General features: G+C 49.8%; 1 protein-coding gene across 3 annotated transcripts; it reads right to left on the bottom strand.

Moving 5' to 3' along the window:
* Positions 1-50: 50 nt before the first annotated feature.
* On the bottom strand, positions 51-19599 carry Znf496 (zinc finger protein 496). Of its 3 annotated transcripts, none has more exons than XM_052194130.1 (10): positions 19434-19599; positions 19097-19231; positions 17326-17431; positions 16577-17003; positions 16122-16299; positions 12884-12960; positions 7580-7712; positions 7055-7162; positions 6208-6318; positions 51-2195 (listed from the first exon to the last, which is right to left on the bottom strand). In XM_052194130.1, exons 4-10 carry the CDS (start codon positions 16964-16966, stop codon positions 1447-1449), a joined length of 1746 nt encoding a protein of 581 aa, XP_052050090.1. In that variant the 5' UTR covers positions 16967-17003; positions 17326-17431; positions 19097-19231; positions 19434-19599; the 3' UTR covers positions 51-1446. The 3 variants fall into 3 exon arrangements, with proteins under 3 accessions (XP_052050090.1, XP_052050091.1, XP_052050092.1); XM_052194131.1 differs by having other exon boundaries at positions 16577-16956; XM_052194132.1 differs by lacking the exons at positions 17326-17431; positions 19097-19231; positions 19434-19599 and having other exon boundaries at positions 16870-16960.
* Between the last annotated feature and the right edge of the window lie 3481 nt (positions 19600-23080).

Genomic DNA, 23080 nt, shown 5'->3' with positions numbered 1-23080 from the left:
AAGAAGACCCGATGCCTCCCTTTTCCAGACACAAGGATAGAAGAAAACTATTTAGAAACTAAGAGATTCAACAGTTTATTTCTTCTCCAAGGTGTGACCAAATGGTTTTATTGCATTTACTATTTCTGGGCAATGCTCTGAGCAGAAAAAAAAAAACCAAAAAACTGTTACAAAGTCTTCTAGTCTCCGGTTGGGTCTGGATGAGAGGCTTCCTGATGTGAAAATCAGGACGGAGAGCACCTGAGGCCTCGAATTCATTTTCCCAGACCTGACGGTTGAGAGCTGGTCCAGCCCATGGCTGCAGCTCAGGCCCAGTCCCAGCCACACTGAGTGGCTCTGAACTCAAAGGCCATGGATGAAGCTTCTCCCTGGCAGAGGACAGCAGCTCTGAAAGCAGACAACTGAGCCCAACGTTCAGAGGAATGGCAAGCACGCTGCCTTAGGGCGCATTGGTTCATCTGAGGCAGGAACAGCACCAGCACCACGGGATTAACTGGAGTTGAGGCTATGTCTGCCCAAACCCCAGTGTTGAGGTCCTTACTCCTAGTACCTCAGAATGTGACTGTTTGGAAATGGCCACTCCAAGTGAAGGGGGGCTCTGCTACAGTAGACACAGTGAGCCCAACCCAAGACTGGGATCCTTGAATAAAAGGTAAGCTTGGAGACCGACACAGTGGAGATGAAGGCAAAGATGGAGAGATGTTTGTCCAAGCCCCAGGGTACAGACAAGTGCCAGTGACCACCAGGCCCAGGACGATTCCCTGTTCTAGCCTCAGAAAGAACCAGCCCAGGCCCTGCAAATTCCCTAACTGGGACAGTGCCACGCACTGTTGAAAGAGCCTGTTTAGTACTAGTGACGACAGCCCTAGGAAGCTACACAGATGCATGGAGTCACTACCCATGGAGGGCAAGACTTCAACAGAAGCTTCTGTTCTGGGCCTTGGCAAACCCAGCACAGGAGCCTCGAGGGGCGAGGCTCTCAGCTCCAGACAGAGTGGGGAGCATGAGTGGTGACAGGCAGTTTCCATTACACATTTCTGAAGGGTCTTGGGGTACAAAGATGGCATGGGGATAAATGCATGAACTTTAAAAAATGTGACCTCCTGATGGTCGGTGGCCTGGCCATCTGTGGATCTGTGGGATGCTCCCCTGGCTAGTCTGGTCAGTGCTTTTGGCCAGCTCCCTACTCTACACATCCCACCCCAAGAAGCCACCATGATGGGGCAACTCAGTCCCTCTGAGGGCCAGAGATCTTGGAGATGCAGATCTCAGGCTGCAGTTGCCTCACCTCCCTGGGGTTTGGCACAGTAGAAGGGATGCTCAGGCATCTGCTTTCTGTCTGGGGAGGAAGAGGCATGGCACCAGAAGTTGGACACTACCTGAGAGCAAAGGGCAGGTGGTAAGGGTCTATGCTGGGGCAAGGCTAGCTTGTGGGCCACACCCTGCTCAGTATGAGTTCAGAGCCTGCTTGGAGCGACGTTTCATGTGCAGGCGCTCATGGCGGAGGAGGTCATAATTCTGTCGGAAAGTTTTGACACAGTACCGACACTGGAAGGGACGGGTCTCGTCCTTTAGGTGACAGTGCCTACGGTGTCTCACCAGATGGTCGTGCCGCTGGAAGCTCTTCTCACAGTCCTTGCACTGGAAGCCCAGCTTGGCCTTCCTCTTCCCCAGCAGCTCACGGGCACCCGTGCCCTCCGTTTCCAAGGCGTCCTCCTCACTCTCCTTCACGGGCTGCTGTCTGGCCGGCTGCAAGTGGATCCGTCGGTGCGAGATTAGGTGTGAGTTGAGGCGGAAGCACTTCCCACAGGCAGTGCACCTGTAGGGCTTCTGGGCCTCGTGGGTCTCTAGGTGTCCATCCAGGTCCTCGCTGTCACTGAATAGCTCCCCACACACTGAGCACTTGTGTGGTTTTTGCTCCCTGCGGCTGCGCAGGTGCCGGATGAAGTTGACCCTCCAGCGGAAGATCTTTCCACAGTTTGGACACACGTAAGACTTTTGTGAGGTTTGCACCTCACCCCCAGCACTGGTGTTGCTCTGGTGGGCTGGGGCACTGTGGAGGTTTTCTGGAGGGCTCCTCAGCTCCTCGGTGCAGTATGGGCTGTGCTGGGAGTCCTCGTCCCCAGAGCTGGACAGAACGATCTCTATGGTCACCTCCTGGTCCAGGCTGTTCTTGAGGGGTGGTGAGTCACTTCCTGCCACAGGAAACCAGTATGATCAGTGGAATTGTCCAGACTACCACCTACTCCAGACCTGGAAACCTTTTAATAAAGGTTTAACTGGGGGTCCAGACACCCTGGGGTTGTAGTGTTCCTTGGTACCTGCACAGGCTGCTGGTATAGCAACTGTCTCTTTCTTTCTGGATTTCCTGCTGTTTTCCCCTTTACATTCAAAGCATTTCTTCCTGAGCTACTGGGACTTAAAATTCTAAGAATTGGCATTCACCTGTGAAATTTTTGAACATTTATATTACTTAACCTCCAGAGTCATGAGTGATGGACCCTGGAGGGTCAAAGGTCATGTTAGAGTTATGGTGAGCACATCCCTCTTTGTCCGTAGACTCTAACAAGTGTACTATTTATGTTATATACTCGCACAATCACAGGGACATGTCCAAGGAAGAAGGATGGAGTGGGACCTGACCCAAGTCTGCTTAGCTGGGCGTCAAGCTCATCTCTCCTCTCGGTCTTCTACCTGAAGACCTAGCCTCTCCTCATCCTAGCCAGGTGGCTTTTCTGAGCCTCTGATCTATATGATCAAATAGAGTGGATGCTCCAGTTCTCCAGGTTGATGGTGGACAACTCAAGTTGTGAAACACCTAGTCCTCTCAGAGTGGGCAGGGAGAGGGTGCTATTGAGCCCCCATTGATGAAAACTTTCTACTACTACTAGGTTTCAGTGAAAGAAAAGGTGCTATGGTAGACTACAAAGGTCTCTTCTTTATGCACTAGTAGATGAAATATATTACCACAGCCCCAACCTCAAACACTCAGCAGTTGAAGTAACCCTCTGGGCAGCAGAGTGCCACTGTATTTGGGACAGCTTTTCAAAAGGCAAGTTGACGTATATGTAGAATCTAGTATTTTGAAAGGAAGGCTGGAGAGATGGCTTGGTAAAGAGTGCTTGCTGCTTCTGGGCAGTGATGGCGCTCACCTTTAATCTCAGCACTAGGGAGGCAGAGAGAGGCAGGCCAATCTGAGTTTGAGGTCAGCCTGGTCTACAGATCAAGTTCCTGGACAGTCTAGGAAAAAAGAAAACAAAACGAAAAACAGAGACAATTCAAGAAAGTTTAAAAACCACCGGGGTTACAAGGGGAGCTCAAGGCTAGCCTAGATAACTTAGTATAAGAACTTGTCTAGTGCATACAAAGCTCTGCCTTCAAAACTCAGTATCTCAAGCAGAAAGGAAGCTACTTGCACTGAGGAACCATCAGGAGCAGCAAGAGGGTGACAGAAAGAAATGTGAGTGAAGTACATATAGAAAAACATAACAAAGAACCCCGTTACCCCATAGCTGGCTTTAAATATGAGAAGACAGAGGTAAGTTTAAAATGAGGCTAAAGGCAGGCCCCAGCACAACCTGTGCTTCTACAAGAGGAAACCTGATGCCGAAAGATCCTGTAGGTTGCAGTGAAGAGGTGGGGCTGAGAGGAAGAAGTCTACCCTAAAGAGACCTTGATCCTCCACTCAAGGTCTTTGGAACTGAAAGAAACTTCTATGTGGTTAAACTTGGCCAGTGTGGGGAGGCCGCAGCAGCTGCTTAGAGGTGAAGTACTTCACCTCAGGGCAGCTCACAACAGTCTGTTACTAATTTCCAGGGGAGCTGATGCCCTCTTCTGACCACTACCAGCAAACACACACACACACACACATTTAAGAAAAAAAAAAAATCTATGGTGAGCTACACTGAGCACCTCAGGCTCTTGGCTTTTGACAGAAGGCAAGGGTACGGTTGTAAGAACCATCCAGAAATGTGGGCGCAGCTTTGGAACTGGTAATGTACAGACTGGGAGAAGGTTTCAGGTGCATGTTACTGACAGATATAAAGAGGTGACTAGCAGGAACAGGAATATTAATGTGCTTCTGGGGTAATCTCTCAGAAGGAGATCCTGATGTAAGGGAAAGGTAATTCTCGCACAGTGGCAGAACTTGGCTGACCCGTGTCTGGGTATTCTGTCACAAGAAGCTTAGTGATAACAAGGAGATTGAGCTGAATAAATTTCTAATGTTGAATGTTCTATATTAAAGAAGCTGTTTTCTTTCTTTTTGCTGCTTATATTAAAATCTGGAGCTGGGCGGTGGTTGTGCACGCTTGTAATCCCAGTACTCTGGGAGGCAGAGGCAGAGGCAGGTGGATTTCTGAGTTCGAGGCCAGCCTGGTCTACAGAGTGAGTTCCAGGACAGCCAGGGCTATGCAGAGAAACCCTGTCTCGAAAAAAACAAATCCAAAAAAACAAAAAACAAAAAAAAAATCTGGAGAGAGAAAATCTAGATACCAAAGAAAAGAAACTGGAATTGAAGGTGTGTAGAGTTTTTACAGGCTGCTTTAGTCTGTTTTCGGTTATGGCAAATAACCGGGGCAGGAAAGGGACTGGAGCATACAAGTACGCACTAGCTACATTTGGAGCTAAAGCTACAAACTTTCCTACTCTGTGATGTTGGGGACCGAATTCAAGGCCTTGTACACGCTAAGCACAGGTGCTAAATGAGACACGCCTCAAGTCTCTGACCCAATCATCAGTTTAAAAACAGGCCATAGGTTTTAGGGGTGTGGCTTAGAATACTTGTCTAGCATTCACAGTACAGGGGGAAAAATGGCTGGATGTGGCAGTGGCCTGCCTTTAATCCTAGCACTGGAGAGGCAGAGGCAGGCAGATTTTTGAGTCTGAAGCCAGCCTGGTTTACATAACATGTTTCAGACCAGCCAGGGCTGCAGAGAGCCACTGTCTCGAAACAACAAGAAAAAGAAAACAAAAACAACAGTAAGAAGCCCAAACAAGCAAACAAACTATCAAAAATACATGGTCTGGTGATGCGGACTAAAGAACTGAGTTAGGTCCCGCCAGCCTGAGTGTGCTTTGACTGTGTGTGCCAGTGACTCCAGCCTCCAGAACCCCAGCACAGCAGACAGGAGCACTGGTGTTTATATAAATAATGGCCTCTGTCAGCTTGAGATCAACAGGAAGGAGGCCCTGATGCTGAATAAGAACCATTAACCAAAATAAGTCTTTAGAAAGTAAATGTATAAGGGCTGGTGAGTCAGCTCTGTGCTCAGTCACAGGGATCTAGGCTACAACTCCAGCTCCTGGGGATCTGACACACTCTTGTGGCCTTTGAAGCTACTAGATTCACATGTATATAGTCACACAGATAGACACATAACTGGAAAAAAAAAACCCATATGATTTACTAAGGCTGTAATTGTGTCATTAGTGATAGAAAGCAGATTAAAACCAATTGATACCAGGCTGTCGTCACTGCTGCGACAGACTGCACAGGGTTTCTGGGAGAATTATGGTGGCATCTGAGCTTCGAGAGCAAATGAGGGAGCTAACATACAGCTCAGGGCAGTGCAGGCAACAGAGCCCAGCCTTGTAAAGTTTCAGGGGAAGGACAGACTCAGCGCCATCTGTATGTCATGGTTCTTGTCGGTTGGGAAGAAACAGCTGTGATTCAGAGACTTTTAAACGGCTTTGTTGGGGTAAGTGATGCTGGTCAGCTGGGGCGAAGGCGTTAGCAGTGATTAAGACACCAGCATCGCGCAGTAAAATCTGGGATGTTTCTCAGCCTCAGCACACAGACGCTGCGGTTGGCCCAGAGGGAGCCAAGGCTGTCCCCTGTACTGTCAGCTGAGGCTGGCAATGTGGATGTTAAAGACAGGACACTAGTCGGCTCTGGAGGACGTTACTTTTCCAAGACTCAAGACTCCATACTGGAAGGGCAGCTGTGCAGCTTCTGCATTCTAGAATCTGCTCTAAACAAGATCATCTTGGCATTCTGGTTATCCGTGATCAGGTAAAGGCACACTGACTATATACAGAGCACTGTTGTGTTAGTGCTTGACAACCCACCCAGGAAAGGCACCGAGCAGCCCCAGCAGTCAGCAGGAGCCTTGGGCAGCTCAATTCCCAGTCAATACACCCTTCCCCTCCCCAGTTCCACTTCATACCAAGCTCCTCCAGGGTCCCACGCCACACCAGGCTCCTCACCTGGACAAGGACTTTGAGGGAGCACCACCTGCTGGCAGGGCTGGAGCTCTGGTACCGGCAGCTCCTCCCATTTCCTTCTTTCTTCTTGGAATGGCTGGAGGCTGGGAAGGTCTTTCCAAAGAGAAAGGAGAAAGTGATTTGTCACCTGCAGATGTCACTACTCAGAAACCACTAAGGAAGAGAGAGGGAAGCTAGGAGCTGCAGGGGCTGCGGGGCCTCCGAGGAGCTGCTGAGTGACTAAACCTGAGGGCAAGTGAGCAAACACCATGGCCTAGGTTCTGAAGCTAGACACAGTGTAGGCTCCAGTTCTACCACAGATGGGTAACACCTTCCATGGGAGGCCCTGCACAGGCCAGACCTTCCACAAACGGACTATACTGAGCTTACAGGACAGAGATGGGAGGGGACAGAGGGAATGGAGGTCCAGGATTGCTGCTGATTCTGTTCAAAGCCACGTCCCTTCATAGCACAGGTTACACGCACGCGCGCGCGCGCGCACACACACACACACACACACACACGTCAAAAGGTAGCGCTGTGTGCGTAGGTGGGGCAGGCAAGCACAGTGTCTAAAAGGGTTGTGCTTCGTGCCTGGTCCTCAGCCATCTGCATCTGACCACCTTTGGAGAGAAGTCCTTACGACAAACATAAGGCTACTCTGGATAGCAGAAGATATTTTTCCTTCTCTACAAGTCCTTGGTTGAGGACTACAATCTCAATGCACAGCAAAATCTGGCCTCCTCACCCTCTATGAGAAGCCAGAGTCAAGGCAACATGGAATGCCAAGAGTGGGGAGCTGTGGAGGAATACGGGGTGCTCTGGCTGCCCACCCAGTTCTGTCACTCACCTAAGCAGGAGGCCTGGGGCGCTTCTTTATCCTGGAGGTCTGTCCACTCTGTGACCCGTAACCCGTTCTCCTCTTCATGTGAGTGACCCGGCAGAACTGGAGGCTCATCTGTTCACAAAGAGGTGGAACACTTTTAACACTAACTTGCTGTTGCAGGCAGGTCACCCCTGTCCAACCCAAGAAGAGCCTGAGGGGTGGGCAACGAGCTGTGGCAGGTACCACTGGGGCTATAAAGGAGAACAAGGCCAGATAAACTTGGGTAGGGTGAAAGGCGGCATGCTACAGAGCAGGCCAGGGCTGAGGACCATCTCTCCAAGCCCACTGGGCACATAAGGGCCATTCCAGCAAGAATGATTGGAAGCTGATGAAAACTGAGTCCTGCACACACAGCTTCCTGCTAAGGTAAGAGGGTAAACAGAGGGATCAGATTCAGCCACAGCACCTTAGCCTCACAGGTAGTGCCCCTCATTCAGAGTGAGCCCTTCCCCCCCTCATATACCTGGCTGCATGGGAACCAAGTCTTACTTGGAGGCATGGAGACTGCATAGTCTTCCCCGATGATGAATTCGCCATAGAAACCAGTCTGTGCCGGGTCCAGAAGGGACCAGTCCTCTTCTGAGAAGCATAAAATCATGTCCTTAAATGGGGAAACTCGGTTCTGCAAGTACAGAGTGGGGCTGTGTCAGCTGGGGAGGAGCAGGGCCTTTCTGTAGATTAGCTATGATGTCAAGATACCGTGGCCAGGTGGCATGTAACACAGGCATTTATGCATAGTGACTTCAGAGGCTAGGAATCAAGACCAAGGTGGGGCAGAGTGGGCCTATGCAAAAAGCCTTTTTTGGGGGGGTTGGTGTCCTTCCTGGGAAGTGGTGGCACACACTTTTAACACCAGTACTCGGGAGGCAGAGGCAGGCAGATCTAACTAAGTTTGAGGCCAGCCTGTTTTATAGAATGAGTTCCAGAACAGCCAGGGCTACACAGAGAAACCCTGTCTCAAAACCCAAAAAAGACCCAGGGTCCTCATTGGTGGAAGGGGCTTTCCAGGACTCCACCCAGTATCATAACATTCTCACCATGCCTACACCTCCAGGCTTCTGGGCTGGTAGAAAGAACAAACGAAATTATGCCTCAGCTAAATTTATGGGAACTTTCAACATTGCCTGGCCCAAAGCCTGAGTTTCCGTTCTTTGCAATTTCAGATACATCCCTTTGGGGAACACAGATGTTTGAATATCCTCCTCGGGGGCCCAAGCTTCTTTAGCTATTGAAAAGGGTATTCTTAGGTGTTGCCAAGAACTTATTAAAGGCTGTCACGGGAGAAACCATCTTTGGTAAACCACCTTTTGTACTAGACCAGGGAGAGTGACCTAAGCCAAGGTTGGTAGTTTCATTTACTGAGAACAGATCTCAGAAGAAACTGCTTAAGACCTCCTAGAGAGGACCAGGATCCTTGGTGAGGACCCTTGTGGCCAAACCCAAAGGACTCCACCCCCACCCCCACCTGATGCCCACTAGGCAGAGTACTGGCTCTGAGCTTCTCTCTGAGCAGAGAGCTAGTGCTGGCTAGAGATGGACTTTTGCTCAAGGGTCTGGCTAGGTCATAAGCTGCTGATTCTTTTTAATAATTTTTTAAGAAAGATTTCTTTTTTTGTGTGTAACTACGTTGCCTGAGTGTCTGGTGCCCCGAAAGGTCAAAAGAAGCCATGAGATCCTCTGGAATTGGTTATAGATGGTAACCATGAGAATATTGGGAATTATATCCAAGTCCTCTGCAAGAGCAACAAGTGCTCTTGATTTCTGAGCCCTCTCTCCAGACTCTTGAACTGCTAATTCCTGTTGGATACCCCTTGCTTGCTGTACGGTCACTACACTAATTTTGTTCTTGAGAGTATTTTTTGGTTTTGATTATGCTGCATAAAGCCAGTTAATGTCTTTGTGTTTTACACTGTTATTTTAAGACACTAAAAATAAAAGTTTTAATTAAATTTTCAAAAGAGATTTATTTATGTTGTAAGGGTGGTCTGCCTGCATGTATGCTTGTGCACGATATGTATGCAGTTCCTATTGAGGCCAAAAGAGGGCATCAGATCTCTTGAGACTGGTGTTAACAGACAGCTGAAGTGGCCATGTAGATAGATGTTAGTAATTGAACACACATCCTCCGAAGAGCCGCCAGTATCCCTAACCACTGAGCCATTCTCCAGCCCTTTGTTGTTTGAGACAAGGTCTCACTGCAGACCAGAATTCGCCTGCCTGCTTCAGTCTCCTAAGTACTTGGAATGAAGGTGTGAGCGGGTTGAGGTTTTTATGGACTGTTATTCTTGTCCCTTTTGCCCAGATCACCTAGTCTGCCATCCACCTGCAAAGCTCTCACAGTGGCCATCCGCGGCACCTCCTCCTCAGAAGGACCACCAGTTAAAACCCAACCTCACATTTCCTGCCTAGCCAACTGGTAGCTCGGGTAGCTCGAGTCAATCCGTGCCAAGCACTCAGACTCCATGCTTGCCACACCCGGATTAACTACAATATTATCAAACAGGCTGATGCTGAACTAAAAACAAAAACTGCCTCCACAGACTGCGCCTACAACGAACTGAGAGGAAGGTGCAGACTAGGCTGGATGCTGCAGTACTGACCTGTGGCTTAATCACCATCAACTCGTGCAAAACATGTTGAACCTGTGGGGCTTGGGGAGGAAACGTTTCCTCAAACCCTTCTTAGATCAAAGCAATTAATTTTCTGTTCGGGACTCTCTTTGGCCAAAGTCTTCCAAGTATTCACAGGACCAGGAGGAGCTTAGCTCCTTTAGAAGAGCCCTTGGCAATGGCGGCGCTACCTCTCATGCCTACATGGGTTGGAAGCCTTCCCATCTGCTTGCTTAAGTGGCGGGCTCTTCACTACAGCACAACGTGAAAACAGTGGCTAAACAACAGAACTGCCTTGATGCTTACAGAGCAAGAGAGTAAGGAGGTGTGTGGATTGGTTGAGTATCTTGCTGTGTGGTAACAAAGACCCATGTGGAAAATATTAGACAAGAAACCACCCAGCTCCCCCGGCCTCATGGCCTTACCAGACAGTCTGTTAGTGAATTTTTAGTTCATTGCTAAATATTTTCATTGTTCAGAAAAAAACAATAACAACTATTATAGGCTGGCTTAACAGTTGTATGTTGTAGTCCTTTGACTGTTACAATCTCTAAATGCTGAACATTTTATCTCTCCCAACTATGTAAATTGGTAGAGCAAATTCTAACCACATTAAGCTGGCTCAAAAAACCTGAACTACCTGCCTACACTTTTCCAAAAGAAGCCACTTCTAAAAATACAGACCAGGCCTCACGGTGACGGGATATTCTCCTTCCCCTTTCTGTGTCGCCTACCACTGTGGCAACGGGGCTAAAGGACACATCACCGATCTGGTCTATCCACCTCCCTCCTTTACAGAAGACAACTTCTTAGGAATGAGCCTTCCCCAAAGAGGATGAGACTGAACACAGATTATTTAAAGCACGGTAGACTACAGCAGTCACCTGGGAGGCTTTCTCTGAAAGAGTGGAAAATGGAGAGGGGACTGGAGAGATGGATCAGCAGTGAAGAATACTTGTTGCTTTTACAGAGGACCCACATGGTGGCTCACAGCCACATGGCACACATTCATACATACAAAACAAACCTTAAAAAAAAAAAAAAAGAGGAAATGGTAGAAAAAAATTCCGAGATGTTCTAAGTCCTAGGCCAGAGAAGGGAGAGAGAGATTGGGTCGCTTCTAACTCAGTTTCAGGCTAAGCCAGCAGAGGAAAATAAACCATTTGTTCCACGTTGCTCTCCTCTGCTGAAGGTCTCTCAAGGTCACAGTGGTGTCTGCTTTAAAAACAGAGGACCAAGGCTTAGGAAGCAGACATGGTGACACACCTTCAGGCCTATAATCTACTAGCATCTGGGAGCCTGAGGCAGGAAGACTCCCATGAGTGTAGCCGGGCTAGTGTTCGAATCTGTCCCAAAGAAGACAGGAAAATGAAAGACCCTTTTGTTCTTGGACTAGCCTCTTTCCCCTTTGACAGTTTCTGTCCTGTCTTGTCATCTACAACCAGTGATGGTTCAATATGAACAATCTGTTTCCTACTCCCCAAACTCATGGAATTCCTTGGCCTCCAGTCCTGAGGACACTTTCCAGTTGCTGTCTGAGATGGCTCTGGGAATGTGTCACAGCCTTCCATTGTCAGCTCCCATCAGTATAGTGTCACCTCCTTTTTCTTTTAAACATTAAAAGGATTTTAAAATATATACATGTGGTTGCTTTCCCTGTACATATGTCCGTATACTGCTTGAGCATCGGTGCCTAATACGGCCAGAAGTGGGTGCTGAACTGCAGTTACAAATAGCCGTGAGCTGCCACATGGGTGCTGGGAATCAAATCCAGGTCCTCCGGACGAGCAGCCTTAATTGCTGAGTCATCTCTCCAGCCCTGCTCCTTGACTGTCTAGGGCTTTCACGGGGCCATTCTGAGATAGGAGGACAGGGCAAGTCTCTGAGGCATATTTGTATGCATGTATATGTATACACATTTGTGTATGTGTGGCTGTGAATACAGGAATCTCCACACAGATAACTTCAGGCATTATTCCCACCTAGCTTTTATAGGTATCTGTGGTAGACAGAGGCCTCTCTCTGGCCTAGAAGTCTCCAAGTCGGTGAGGGGAACCCAGGATCTACCCATTTCTGCCTCCCTAGTACTGGGATTAAGTGTGTGCTCCTGGCCTGGGTTTTATGTGGGTTCTGGGGGGCTGAGTTCAGGTCCTCATGCTAGTAAGACAACTTTACCAACAAGCAAGCCTTTTTTATGAAAGCACCAACTCATTTAGAGGACTCTGCGCTTATGACCTTCCCAAAGTTCCTCCCTGTAAGTCTCCAAAAAAATGGAGGGGGTGGGGAGGAGGGGAAATGACCAAATATTCAGGCCACGGCACAGGAAGTGATGCTACAAAGAGAAAGGTAGGGTCCAAGCTAGCCCCAAAATCAGTGACTAATAATAGCAGGGAACACAGCAGCAGCAGACACAAATAAACAATTAACTCTTAAAATAACCTTCATCTGCAGATGAGATATATATGAAACAAATGAGTTATATGTATAAACTTGGGTCTTATCCCAAGTTCTCATTTTACATATGCGAATTTTTCAATACCCACTTTAAACCCAATAGCCCTAAGCATCCTGGAGAGGGGTTGTTCCTTCTCGACTCCTCTGAACAGTGTTCTACTGGGGCAGTCCTATACTCTGTGAAGTCCACACTCCGTGTGTGTGTGTGTGCGCGCGCGCGCGTGCGCAGCATTATGCAGGGCAGTAGAAAGCACAATGAGAAGGGGAAAGCTAAGAGATCCACTGAAAACCTAGGCAGACAGATGGAGGAAGGAAATGAGCACTCCACCTGTGACAGATCCCAGCTGTGCCCACTCAGAACACCAGTCATCCCCCCAAGGACCCCGAAGTGAACTTGGACCAGGACACACCATGAAAGTCCCACATGACATGCACCTGGTCATGTAATGGTGCAGCAGCCACTATACTTTCTTTCTTCCTGACGTGTAGCTACTAATGAGAAGACTGCCTCATTAGAACACTCCTTGTGAAGTAAGGAGCTATGGTTTCTACTTTCATGCAGGGAATTTAGAAAAGGAGTGAAGTCTCCTCTAGTGGCTTTCTATGTCCATCTGCAGAGTTTCCTACAGTGGCCTGGCAAGCAGCACTTTGAGCTACAAGAAACAGCAGAAGCAATGGGCGGGAAGCTCTCCTGGGGCAGCTCAGAGCTCAGCTTTTGGTCATCACTCACCGGGGGAGGCTGGCAGGCGGTCACCGGCTGGGCGTCCCTGACACTCTGCTCCTGAACAAGGAAAGCATCTTGCGGAACTGGAAGAGATGGAAAAGATGTCCCAAAGGGAGCCAGGCCCGGTTCCCAACACCCCCAGACTTCCAGGGGTGGCTCTGTGTGCTACAGATTGTGCAAGGAGAGAGAAGCAGAGAGGGACCAACGGGGAGCCATTCCAGTTACCATGCATAACTTGCAAAACTCCTGGTGCTCCACCTTAACTTGCAAAATGAGCACTTTGCAAACCACAAGGGTTCTGGAAGTCTTTTCAGATAGACAATGGGGGCTATCACAGGGAATGCACAGGTCTGGGATGGTCTGATCAATTTGTTATTCAACCCCTGTAAATCCAGGAACCTGTCTCAGCATCTAAATATGCCAAGAATACAATGTTACGTGCCTGTAATCCCAGCCTTTGGAAGAGGCAGGAGAATCAGCCAGGCTTTAGTATAAAACCACCATGTCTACAGGGCTGGTGAGATGGCTCGATGAGTACGGGCGCTTGCTGCTAACATAATAGTGACATGAGTTCAAGGCTAGGGACCTAAATGGTAGAAAGACCAAGTCCCACAAGTTCTCTAACTATCACAATTACAGCACAGCATGTTTGAGCCAGTATGTACACATATTTAAAAAAAAAAAGGCCAGAATGAAGGCTAAGACTGGTGGTTCAGTGAAGGGGAGGGCTGGTGTGGGACCTCTTGTGAACTCGACAGACACCCGCAAAGTTCCACAAGAAGGCTGTTTAAGAAGCTAGTGTGGCTGCAAAAAGAGAGACTCTCGTACCACTACTGAGAATGTGAGTTAGCACAGCCATTTGGAAAAACAGTAGGTTTTCAAAAAATGAACAAAACTATTACCGAACAATCCCTCTTGTGACTAGAAACCACAAAAGAAACGAAACTCCAAAAGGGCAAGTCACTCTCATTTCCCTAGGGAATCAGTCACAATAGCTGTTAGAGGATCACAGTGCCTATCAGCAGATGGGTTGGTGGATAAAAAAATATGGTCCATGAGAGAGATGATTAGTTAAGACTGGGGAAGGACAGGGACACAGAACACCAGAGGAGGGAAGGAGGGCACTGGGGTAGAATGCCAGGAGAAACACACACAAGGAAGGAGAAAACGGTCAACAGGGACAAACTAGCGTTTCACAACATAACCTAACACTGTGTGTGTGTGTGTGTGTGTGTATTAAAGCCATGCACCATCCATCCAGCTGCATATTGTTTTCCCAGCACATGGGAGGTAGAGGGGGGTGGATCTCAAGTTTGAGAGCACATAACGAGAGGTGCATGGCAGTCAGGAAGACCGATCTCAAAAAGAAAAACAAAATGTGACAGAGACACCTGAAATGCTATTCAGTCATATAAGGGTGGCATCCTACCCCTCCTGTGCAAGCACATCCTAAGAGAAGCAGAGCAAGCGCAGGACGACGAGCACAGCTCCAGCTCGCTCATATATTGAATTTGTATCTGATGGACAAGTTTTAGTTCAGCTCCCTAATGCCTACCACCTATTAGGGATGGGTCGCTGTCTTATTCTACCCAACAAAGGCTACTTTTGGTGGAAAAGCGCCACAATTAGAAGCTGTATCTCTAGTAAATCATCCTAGTGTTAAATGTCTTCCCAGTTGCTGGGCATCAGGAAATTCTGTATTGACTACTGCCTAAGGAAACAACCCAACAATTGGGGTTCTAGAAGATTCCTCACAGCAGGCCTCTCCCTGGGCGTCCCTTCCCTAGGAGAGCTCATATGTCTATCTATAAGGGCTGCTTGCATGGTATTGTTGACTTGGGGGAAAGGGTCCCCCCTTATATTTCCTGATATGTTTGAACTATAGTCCCTGTAAATTTACATGCTCAAATCCTAGGCACCTCAGAATGCAACTGTATTTGGAGGAAGGCTCTCTCAAGAATCAGTTAAGTTAGAGTGAGTTAGTGAGCATGACTCCACATTCAACTGGTATCCTTAAGGACGGTTAGCTAGAAGACAGGCAGACGGAAGAAGGTAGAGCAGGAGGTGCTTCAGTGCAGACCGCCAACCTCATAGCCGTGAGAATAAACCAACTGCTGTTAGGGACGCAATCCAGCACGTACAACACAGGTGGGCAGCGCCACCATATCAGCACAGTTTAGTCCTTCTAGCCAGAGGGACGGAAGAGTTCTGATTTGTGCAGAAGTCAGTAAACATTTGCAGGCAGGAGAATTATATGCACACATACATATGCACGCTTTCTGTTTGTTTGTTTTATTTTTTTTAAAAAAAACAAAAGACTATTATTGCTGACTGTGGTTGAGTGGGCCTGTAACTGCAGGACTCAGGAGGCTGAGGTAGGAGACTCAGGAGTTTGAGGGCAGCCTGTGGAAGGGGAGAGAAAGGGATGGGAAGAGGAAAGAGAAAAAGGAAAACCAGAAGCAGGCTTTGTTTTTAGTTTGGATAAGGAGCCAGAGACAGAACTAAGGGCTTACACATGCTAAGCAGGTAACTCTACCAGAGCTGTACCTTCAACTCACCGGACAGACTCAATGCCAGAAATAACTAAAAAATCTAAAAAATGCACTTTTCCCATTTTTATTAAGAGTACTGTTGTGTTGGCAAGGCTTATAAGGGGGATATGGGGTCCCTGGGCCTCGAGGGGCCTTGGGGAACCAAACCTCAAGGAACCAAGAGGTGACTACTGTAACTCAAAGGAATGGTGGCTCAGGCTTTGAGCCTAACCCACCCCCACCCCCACCCCCACCCCTACCCCCACCCTGTCCCTGCAGCTGTTAGATGGTTTAAACAGACACTCAAACCCTGCCACAGGGCACTGGAGGAGACCACTGTTCTCTCCCAGGGGATTCTAGATGTTCCTACAGCTGCAGGGTAACATAGCCAAGAAAAAGTGGTTTTGAGAGTACAGAAGACAGAGCCACGGGTCTTGGTCCTACAGTGACTATCTCTGTTGCCACTGAGAACACCCTCAAAGAAAGAAGACCGTATAATCTCACACCATCTGTTCACACAGGCCTTCCCTCTGGGAGGATGAAATACCAAGAAGAGACTCTGGGTCAGTTGCTCTGTGGAAAGACCCAGAACACAGTAATAGTTCACAGTTCAAAGGAGACGAGAGAACCGAGAATGTCAAAAGGCCATCACTTCAGTCAACACCCAAGCGCACTGACAGTGTATAACTCAACTCACACTACACACTGCATACCTAGGTCTTCACTAGGCTGGCTTGGTGATCTGCTTAGGAGCCCAGGGCCCTGTGCTAGAGCCCCAGGCGGGGCATCAGGGCTGCTCTGGGACTCAGGTGACATTCGTTCTTGTTCTAGGTCCTGAGGTGCAGGTCCATCACCATCGTCAATCACCACCGGGTCTTCACAGTGCTTGAGCTGCAATCGCAGAGAAGGCAGATCAGGGCCAGGGAGAGAGGAGAGCATGATAAAGCCCGCCTGCAGGCTCTGCACGGGTCCACATAGGCCTTCTCCCTTTCTGGTCTTGCCAGCCATGGACTTGATGGGTAACAATCCTCTCAATTTAGACTTCATAGAGAGTAATGTTTGCTTTCTTAGGAAACCAAACACTGGGTCTAGACAGAATTTCTCATCTGGGGTCAGAAGTCTCACAGGGTCTGCAAGGGCTCCCCTCTCCCAGACGCCCCGTGCTCACCCACTGCCAGGGTCTCCCTGGCTCCCGTTCCAGAGCCTCTACTGCAGCCACAGCCTGCTCTCCGCTCTCAGGCTCCTGGGCACGCACCCAGCTCTGGATCTCCCACGGCAGGATAGCCAAGAATTGCTCCAGCACCAGCAGCTCCAGGATCTGCTCCTTCGTGTGCCTTTCAAGCCTCAGCCAGCCCCGGCACAGCTCCCAGAGGCGCTGCAGGGCCTCCCGAGGGCCTGCGGCCTCCTGGTAGCGGAAGCGGCGGAAGAGGCGTCGAGAGGACTCTGGGCTGGGAGGCTCACCCTGAGGGCTGGGATTCTCTCCAGGAGGACTCCGCATTTTCCTGGGCTCCTCGCTTTCCTTTGGAGCCAAGACTCGTGGGCACAGGGCTGTGGGCATGATGGGATTTGATGGGGGTCAGCGGCAGAAGACGACCCTATTTCCAAACAGAAATCGCTGGCTTCAATGCTCTGGTCTTCTGTGGTTATTTCTGAGGGGGTGCTAGACAGAGCCCATGGGAAACCAGCCCTTTGTGGAATCCCAGGGAAATGTAAGAAGTGTAGGTGTGGCTGGTCCTTACACATGGGGACAGAAAGAAAGATGACCCTTCCCATGTGGAGTCCCCTAACACGTGGCAGTAAAGAAGGCAGGAAATTTGGAAGAAAAGAGGTGGCAATTCAACAGGACTCTGGCATTTACAGTACCCCAGGAGAATAACGAGGCCACAGGCAGATATGTATAACTAAGGTTTGCGATACCTTTGATGGACAGGTCCTCCTAGAGGATCCAGCCCCAACAGGCCACAGTCTTGAATCTTTGGAGCCAAAGTCACTGTCTCTGTTCTTGAGGTCTTCACAAATTGAACTAAATAAAAAAATATGCAAGGGAAGAGTCATTCAAGGCCACTATGGACCGATGTCACTGCTAAGGACAGAATGGATGGATAAAGCCGGAGAGTGTTCACTGTGTTGGCAAGGACAAAACCCCAGGCACAGAAGGAACTCAGAGCCAGCCACAGAAGCTTAACAGAGAACAATAATAACCCTGTATTTAAAAACACCATTGCTAGGGCTGGGGGTACAGCTCAGTGACAGTTGCAGCTAGTGCACCAAAATTTGTGCCTCTTCCCCAAATAGTGCTTTACGGCAAGTCTTACACCCACTTGGGTCAAGGGACAAGCCTTTTAACAGGGCCGGAGAAGCAGCTGAGTAGTTAAGAGTATATCAAATCTGTTACAAAGTCCTGTAAGTCCAACTCCCGGAGTCTCCCACACCCTCTTCTGGCCTCCATGGGTACTGCACCCAAGCTCACAGACCCACACAAGTATACACATAATTTAAAAAATTAAATCTTACATTTTTTGTAAGTTCTTGTTATATAGTTAAGCGTGCAAGGTGCGGACGTAAGTGTGTGTGGGTGAAAGGGGTTGGTGGGAAGGAGGAATTATGTAATTATATTTTAGGATCTAAAAATGTGGCTAGAAAAAAAAAGCTACTTGTCTTCTGTCTGCACCTATCCCGTGCTCTCTCCAAATTAGGCTCAAGGCAGTGGTACACGTAGTGATATAGCCTTTCTTGGTCATGAGGGAGGCAGTCATGGTCAGGCGTTTAGTTCTCTAGGAACTAGGGCCACAAATTCACACACACACACACACACACCCCGCGCGCAAGCGCGCGGTGGGGCTTGTGGCTCTATTTCTCCCCGGCTCTCACATACAAAATCCAGCAAACACACCAGGGGCACAGCATGGCAACAAAATCCAGCAAACACACCAGGGGCACTGCATGGCATGACCTCTCCACTTGACCCACACTTTGGAATACTCGGAGAAAAGGCAAACGGAGACACAAGAGTTCCGCTCTCGGATTCTGGAAACCCCAGGCAGGACCACTGACTGGCCCTTTACACCCTCACCTGGAAGGGATTCCCAGCGGGGCACGCACCACCTTGCTAGAAGACAAGCGATACCAGAAAGACACCAAGCAACGGAACAACCTGGAACCCCAACTTTTCTGTGTCCCGAAGCGAGCCTCTGAAAGCAACAGGCTGTGGACTGCAAATACTCTCACGTCTTAACTCCGTATTAAGAACTCAATCTGGGCCCCGCCCGCTCTCTGCAGCTTCCTCCGCCCACTGTCTCCCACCTGCTGGGCCCCGAACGGCTCGGGTCGGCACGTAGGATAGAGGACCCAGGGTCCCACCCTCAGCACTCAGTTCTGCGGTGGGACTGTTCTCACAGAGCCCTAGACCGGACAAGCGTGTGCCTCTTTGTCACTCTGGCACCTGGCGCGCAGGAGCCTCGGGAGCGGAAGCTTTATGAATGAACTACCGTTAGCGAGGGGAGGGCCCCCGCAGGGGCGGGGCTTGCCCAAAGCAGTTATTGAAGGAGCAGGATCCCAGGGAAGGAAAAGAAGAGGAGAGTGTTTTAGGCCAGGAGAACTGTGGGGTTTCTGTCGCTTACACTCTTTTAGATTTGCTGGCTCTTTGCCTCTAAGTCTGAGACGAGACAGCAGGGGAGCAGATCCTCACCTTCCAGCTCGGTCTCTCTGGTGTCTTGGCCGAGGTGGCTCCAATGCATGGGCCAGACTCCGTCTCTGGCCAGGCCAACCCTGTCTCGGGATCCTCTAGAATGCATCAGCTAGGCTTGGGAGTGAAGGGAGACGCCTGAAAGATAATCGTTTTGCTTCATCCCCCGAGGGCACCTAAGAGGACGCGCCTCTGGGAGCGGGGATCTGGGCCCGGACGCGGGAAGGGGAGAACAGGGAGCTGGACCCAGGCGCGGGCTGGGGATCAGAGCGCGGGAAGCGGGGAGCAGGAACCGGGTTCAGGCAGCAGGGCATGGGAAACCGGGCCACGGTATACTCACCGCTGCGCAGCGTCCCGGTTGGCGGGCCGCGCAGGCCGGGCCGCCGCGGAAAGGAAAGGCCGGAGCCCTCCGGCTCCCTCCCCTGGGACACTTCCTGCACCGCTCTAGGACCGAGGAGGTCTCCTCATCTCAGTGGTTCGCTTCCCCGCCTCCCGGCCGAGGTGTACGCGGGGGGTGACATCCGACACCCCCGGCCCGCCTGGCCCGCCCCGCCCCGCCCGCTCCGTGCTCTCCCGGCCTGGGCGCCGGGCCCGGGGTTTAGCTTTGTGGGCCTTCCTAGCCAGCTCGGGATGCGCGCGCGCCCCGGCGGGACCCGGGCGCTGGGGGCCAGTTCTCGCCGCCACCAGCCAGGGAGGCCGGCCTGGGGCTTAGCTCTTCTCTGCTCCTCTTGTGTGGGCGCAGGGAAGGGCTGGTCTGGCGGCGCTGGCGAAATGCCAGAATTGGGAGGAGGAGGGAGGAGGTGTAAGGGGATCTCCCTGTGACCACCCGCATCCCGTGTGTGCTGCTGGGCCCCAACCCCTCCCAGCCAAAATTCCATTTCAAAGCCAGCGCTGCCAGTACGACTCCAAATCAGTACGACCGGGGAAATGCAGACCCGGAGATAACACCGTGCTCGCCGAAGCATCCACCCGCGCCTTCGTGGCGTGCAGATGATCTACAGCCAGTTTCTCTGTTTAAGAAAGACTATAGCACTCTGGGTCCCTCTGAGCACCAGGACAGTCCTGGTGCGTACGGAGAGAGAAGGCTGCCAATCCTGAGAGTATGAGTCAGGGAGCTTGTCGCTGTCTTAGTGCACAGACACAGGACAGAGTGACTTAAGTCAACGGAGAGTGAGAGGCGACCAAGAACTAGGGCATTAAAACTGAGTCCTGCTGCATCTACCCTGTGTTGAATAGTCCAAATCTTCCCTTATTCTCCCGGGCTGGACAATGGAACCGGACTGTCAAAGGGAAGAAGCAAAGGAAAGTCTGCCTAGAAGTGAGCTACTGTGCTGATTTTTGTTTTCTGATTCTCTTTCGAGGGTACACGAAAGGAAGTCAGTAGTTCCCTTAAAGAAGGTGGCTTGATAGAGACACCCCCACCCCACCCCCGCCGACTGCTTTTGTCTTGGGGGGGGGGGGAATCTTCCTTCTAATAACTGGTACAATCACTTGCGACTAGTAGGTATTGAGTCAAATGTCCAGATTGTGTGGCATTAGGAGTGGAGCCAAGTGGATGGTTTTGTCCCCAAGTGCAGCAGTGAACTGAATGAGCAAGGGTTACCCCGAGGCTGGGACTTGAGGCTTGCAGAGGGCAAGAAGAGCCACCTAGACTTACACATTCATGCCAATCCCCTTTCAAAAACACCAGCTAGGAAGCACAGCCGTAGAATGACCAAAGACCCCCTTGGGGAGTCAAGCCTCGTGATTAGTCCTGCTGTGCATCCTCAAGGGCTGCTCTTTAAGCGCTAGCCTGCTGACTGCTGACTACTAGGCTTCCTGCTCTGAGGCGCACTGGTTGGAGCCCTCACGCAGGTAAAAGGCCCAGAGGTGCCTGGGGCGTGGGAGTTCTTTTTCCACACATACACTTTCCCGTTAGTTCCTTCCCTTAAGCTCACAACTCTCAGGATTTTGGTTCCCTCTTGCTGTTTGGTAGCCACCAGCATCTCCAAATATGCCTTCGTTTTGTGTTTCTTCTGCATAGAGCCTGGAATAGGGACTAATAGATTGGGTTTGGGAATCGGGGCACCTGTGTTCAATCATACCCGTCGAGGCCCAGTCAGGTGATGTAAGGCCTACCTGACCTTTCTGTGCTTCAGGTGACTCATACAGAAGACTGCTGCTGTCCGCTTCATCGCAAGGCTACTCAGGAAATATATACCGAGAGCCTCAAGACATCTGCAGTTCGAAGCTCCTGTCCAGATCCTGGGACACATCTGTGCACTCCCTTGGCCATCGGGAGGGCAAATAGAGGACAGATCCCTGGCCTACGGAGTCACAGGGAGTCCAAGTCAGAGCAGCAGCCTCAAGACAGGACTGCGGAGCAGGGCCCGAGAATTGTTACTTAGCTATATTGAAGAGTCAGGTGGGTCAGACATCCTTGCAAAGGTGGTCTTTTGAAATGAAGGAGTTGAGGTGATAGGGCCCTGGGGCAGCACTGGAAGCCACTGAAAGGCCTTTCACCCTGTAACAACCGGGGTTCTGTCAGGAGTTGTGGGTGAAGTACCTGCTCTGTTGTCACAATGATCCAGCCCCCATCTCTGTTACCATTAATTAGAGTGACAGCCTCAAAGTGAGCAGGACTTTTATTCTTGCCAAGAATGGGAGGCAGACTCAAAAGGCAACTTCTCAGTCCTTGCACGTAGGGTATTGTTATAGCTGTGGAGTAGCTGAGGGGAGCAGAGTGCCTTGGTGCATGCCTACAGTCCCAGCACCTGGGAGGCTGAGGCAGGAAGACAGGGAGTTGGAGGCCAGCCTGGGCTGTGCTGCATGTCTAGCAGCAGGACAACCTAGGCTACAGACTCTTATCTCAAAGGGAAAAAAACTAAGGAAGGTGGGGGCATCAACTATCAATATAGGCATATTACTTTTTTTCCTGGGGCTTCTGAAATTTTTCCAGAAAATAAGATGTCCCTTTTAAAAAAATTCTTTCTTTCTTTCTTTTTTTTTTTTTTTAAGATTTACTTATTTCATGTATGTGAGTACACTGTCACTGTCCTCAGACACACCAGAAGGTCATCAATCCCATTACAGGTGGTTGTGAGCCACCACGTGGTTGCTGGGGATTGAACTCAGGACTTCTGGAAGAACAGTTACTGTTCTTAACCTCTGAGCCATCTCTCCAGCCCCCAGATGTCCCTTTTTATTTCTGTTATGATGCTTGGCAATTAATTAACTATCAGAAGATAGGAGGTATTGTTTAGCTACAGATGGTTAAAAATTCATGGCATCTTGAGTTAGCTTAGATCTAGCTAGTTTGAACTGACCCCTCCAGAAAGATACTTTGGCCTTTAGATACTCTTGGCCAGCTCTTCTCTGAAATGGTTAGGGAGAGGAAGAAGTTTAGCCAGGTCACTGAGGTAGAACCTGGGGTGACAGAGGAACTTAAGAAGAAAACCCAGCTACAAGCAGTCGGAAGGGAGCAGGGCGGTGTGGGGCACAGCTTTAAGCCCAGCAGAGGCAGGCGGATCCCTGTTAGTTCAAGGCAGCCGGTCTACAGAGCAAGTTCTAGGACAGCCAGGGCTACCCTGTCTTGAAAAACAGGAACAAAGGAATCTGGAAGGGGAAGGAGATAATAAATGCCACCAGGGACTGGGGTACAATAAGGGGAAGCCGAGAAAAATTAGGAGATCAGTGAGGGGCAAAGGAGGGTAATGGAGGCAGATACAATCAAAATACTTTATATACATGTGCGAAAATGACAATGAAAACCATTATTATAACTGATACATGTTAACAAAAACATTAAAAATGCTAGTAATATATGGCCATCAAGTGACAGGTGCCTTAATGACAAGTAGGAAAAACCAAGAACAGTCTGATGGGAGTCTCATGGGAGGTTGTCCCCCACCCCACCCCCACCCCACCTCCACCTGCCCAAACATGTTAGTTATATACATTAAATACTGGGCATAGTGTTGATCCCTGTAATCCCTGTACTCTGGAGGC

The sequence above is a fragment of the Apodemus sylvaticus genome, chromosome 10 (assembly GCF_947179515.1).
Source record: "Apodemus sylvaticus chromosome 10, mApoSyl1.1, whole genome shotgun sequence".
Classification (NCBI taxonomy): Eukaryota; Metazoa; Chordata; class Mammalia; order Rodentia; family Muridae; genus Apodemus; species Apodemus sylvaticus.
The sequence above is the reverse complement of the archived record's forward strand: the minus strand, read 5'-3'. Positions and strand labels throughout refer to the sequence as shown.

Coding starts and splice junctions, on each gene's coding strand:
- Znf496 (XM_052194130.1), bottom strand. CDS start 16,966: ATGCCCACAGCCCTGTGCCCACGAGTCTTGGCTCCAAAGGAAAGCGAG. Junction 12,961..16,121: donor CCAGCCTAGTGAAGACCTAG/GTATGCAGTGTG, acceptor CATCTCTTCCAG/TTCCGCAAGATGCTTTCCTT. Junction 2,196..6,207: donor CCCTCAAAGTCCTTGTCCAG/GTGAGGAGCCTG, acceptor TTCCTGTGGCAG/GAAGTGACTCACCACCCCTC.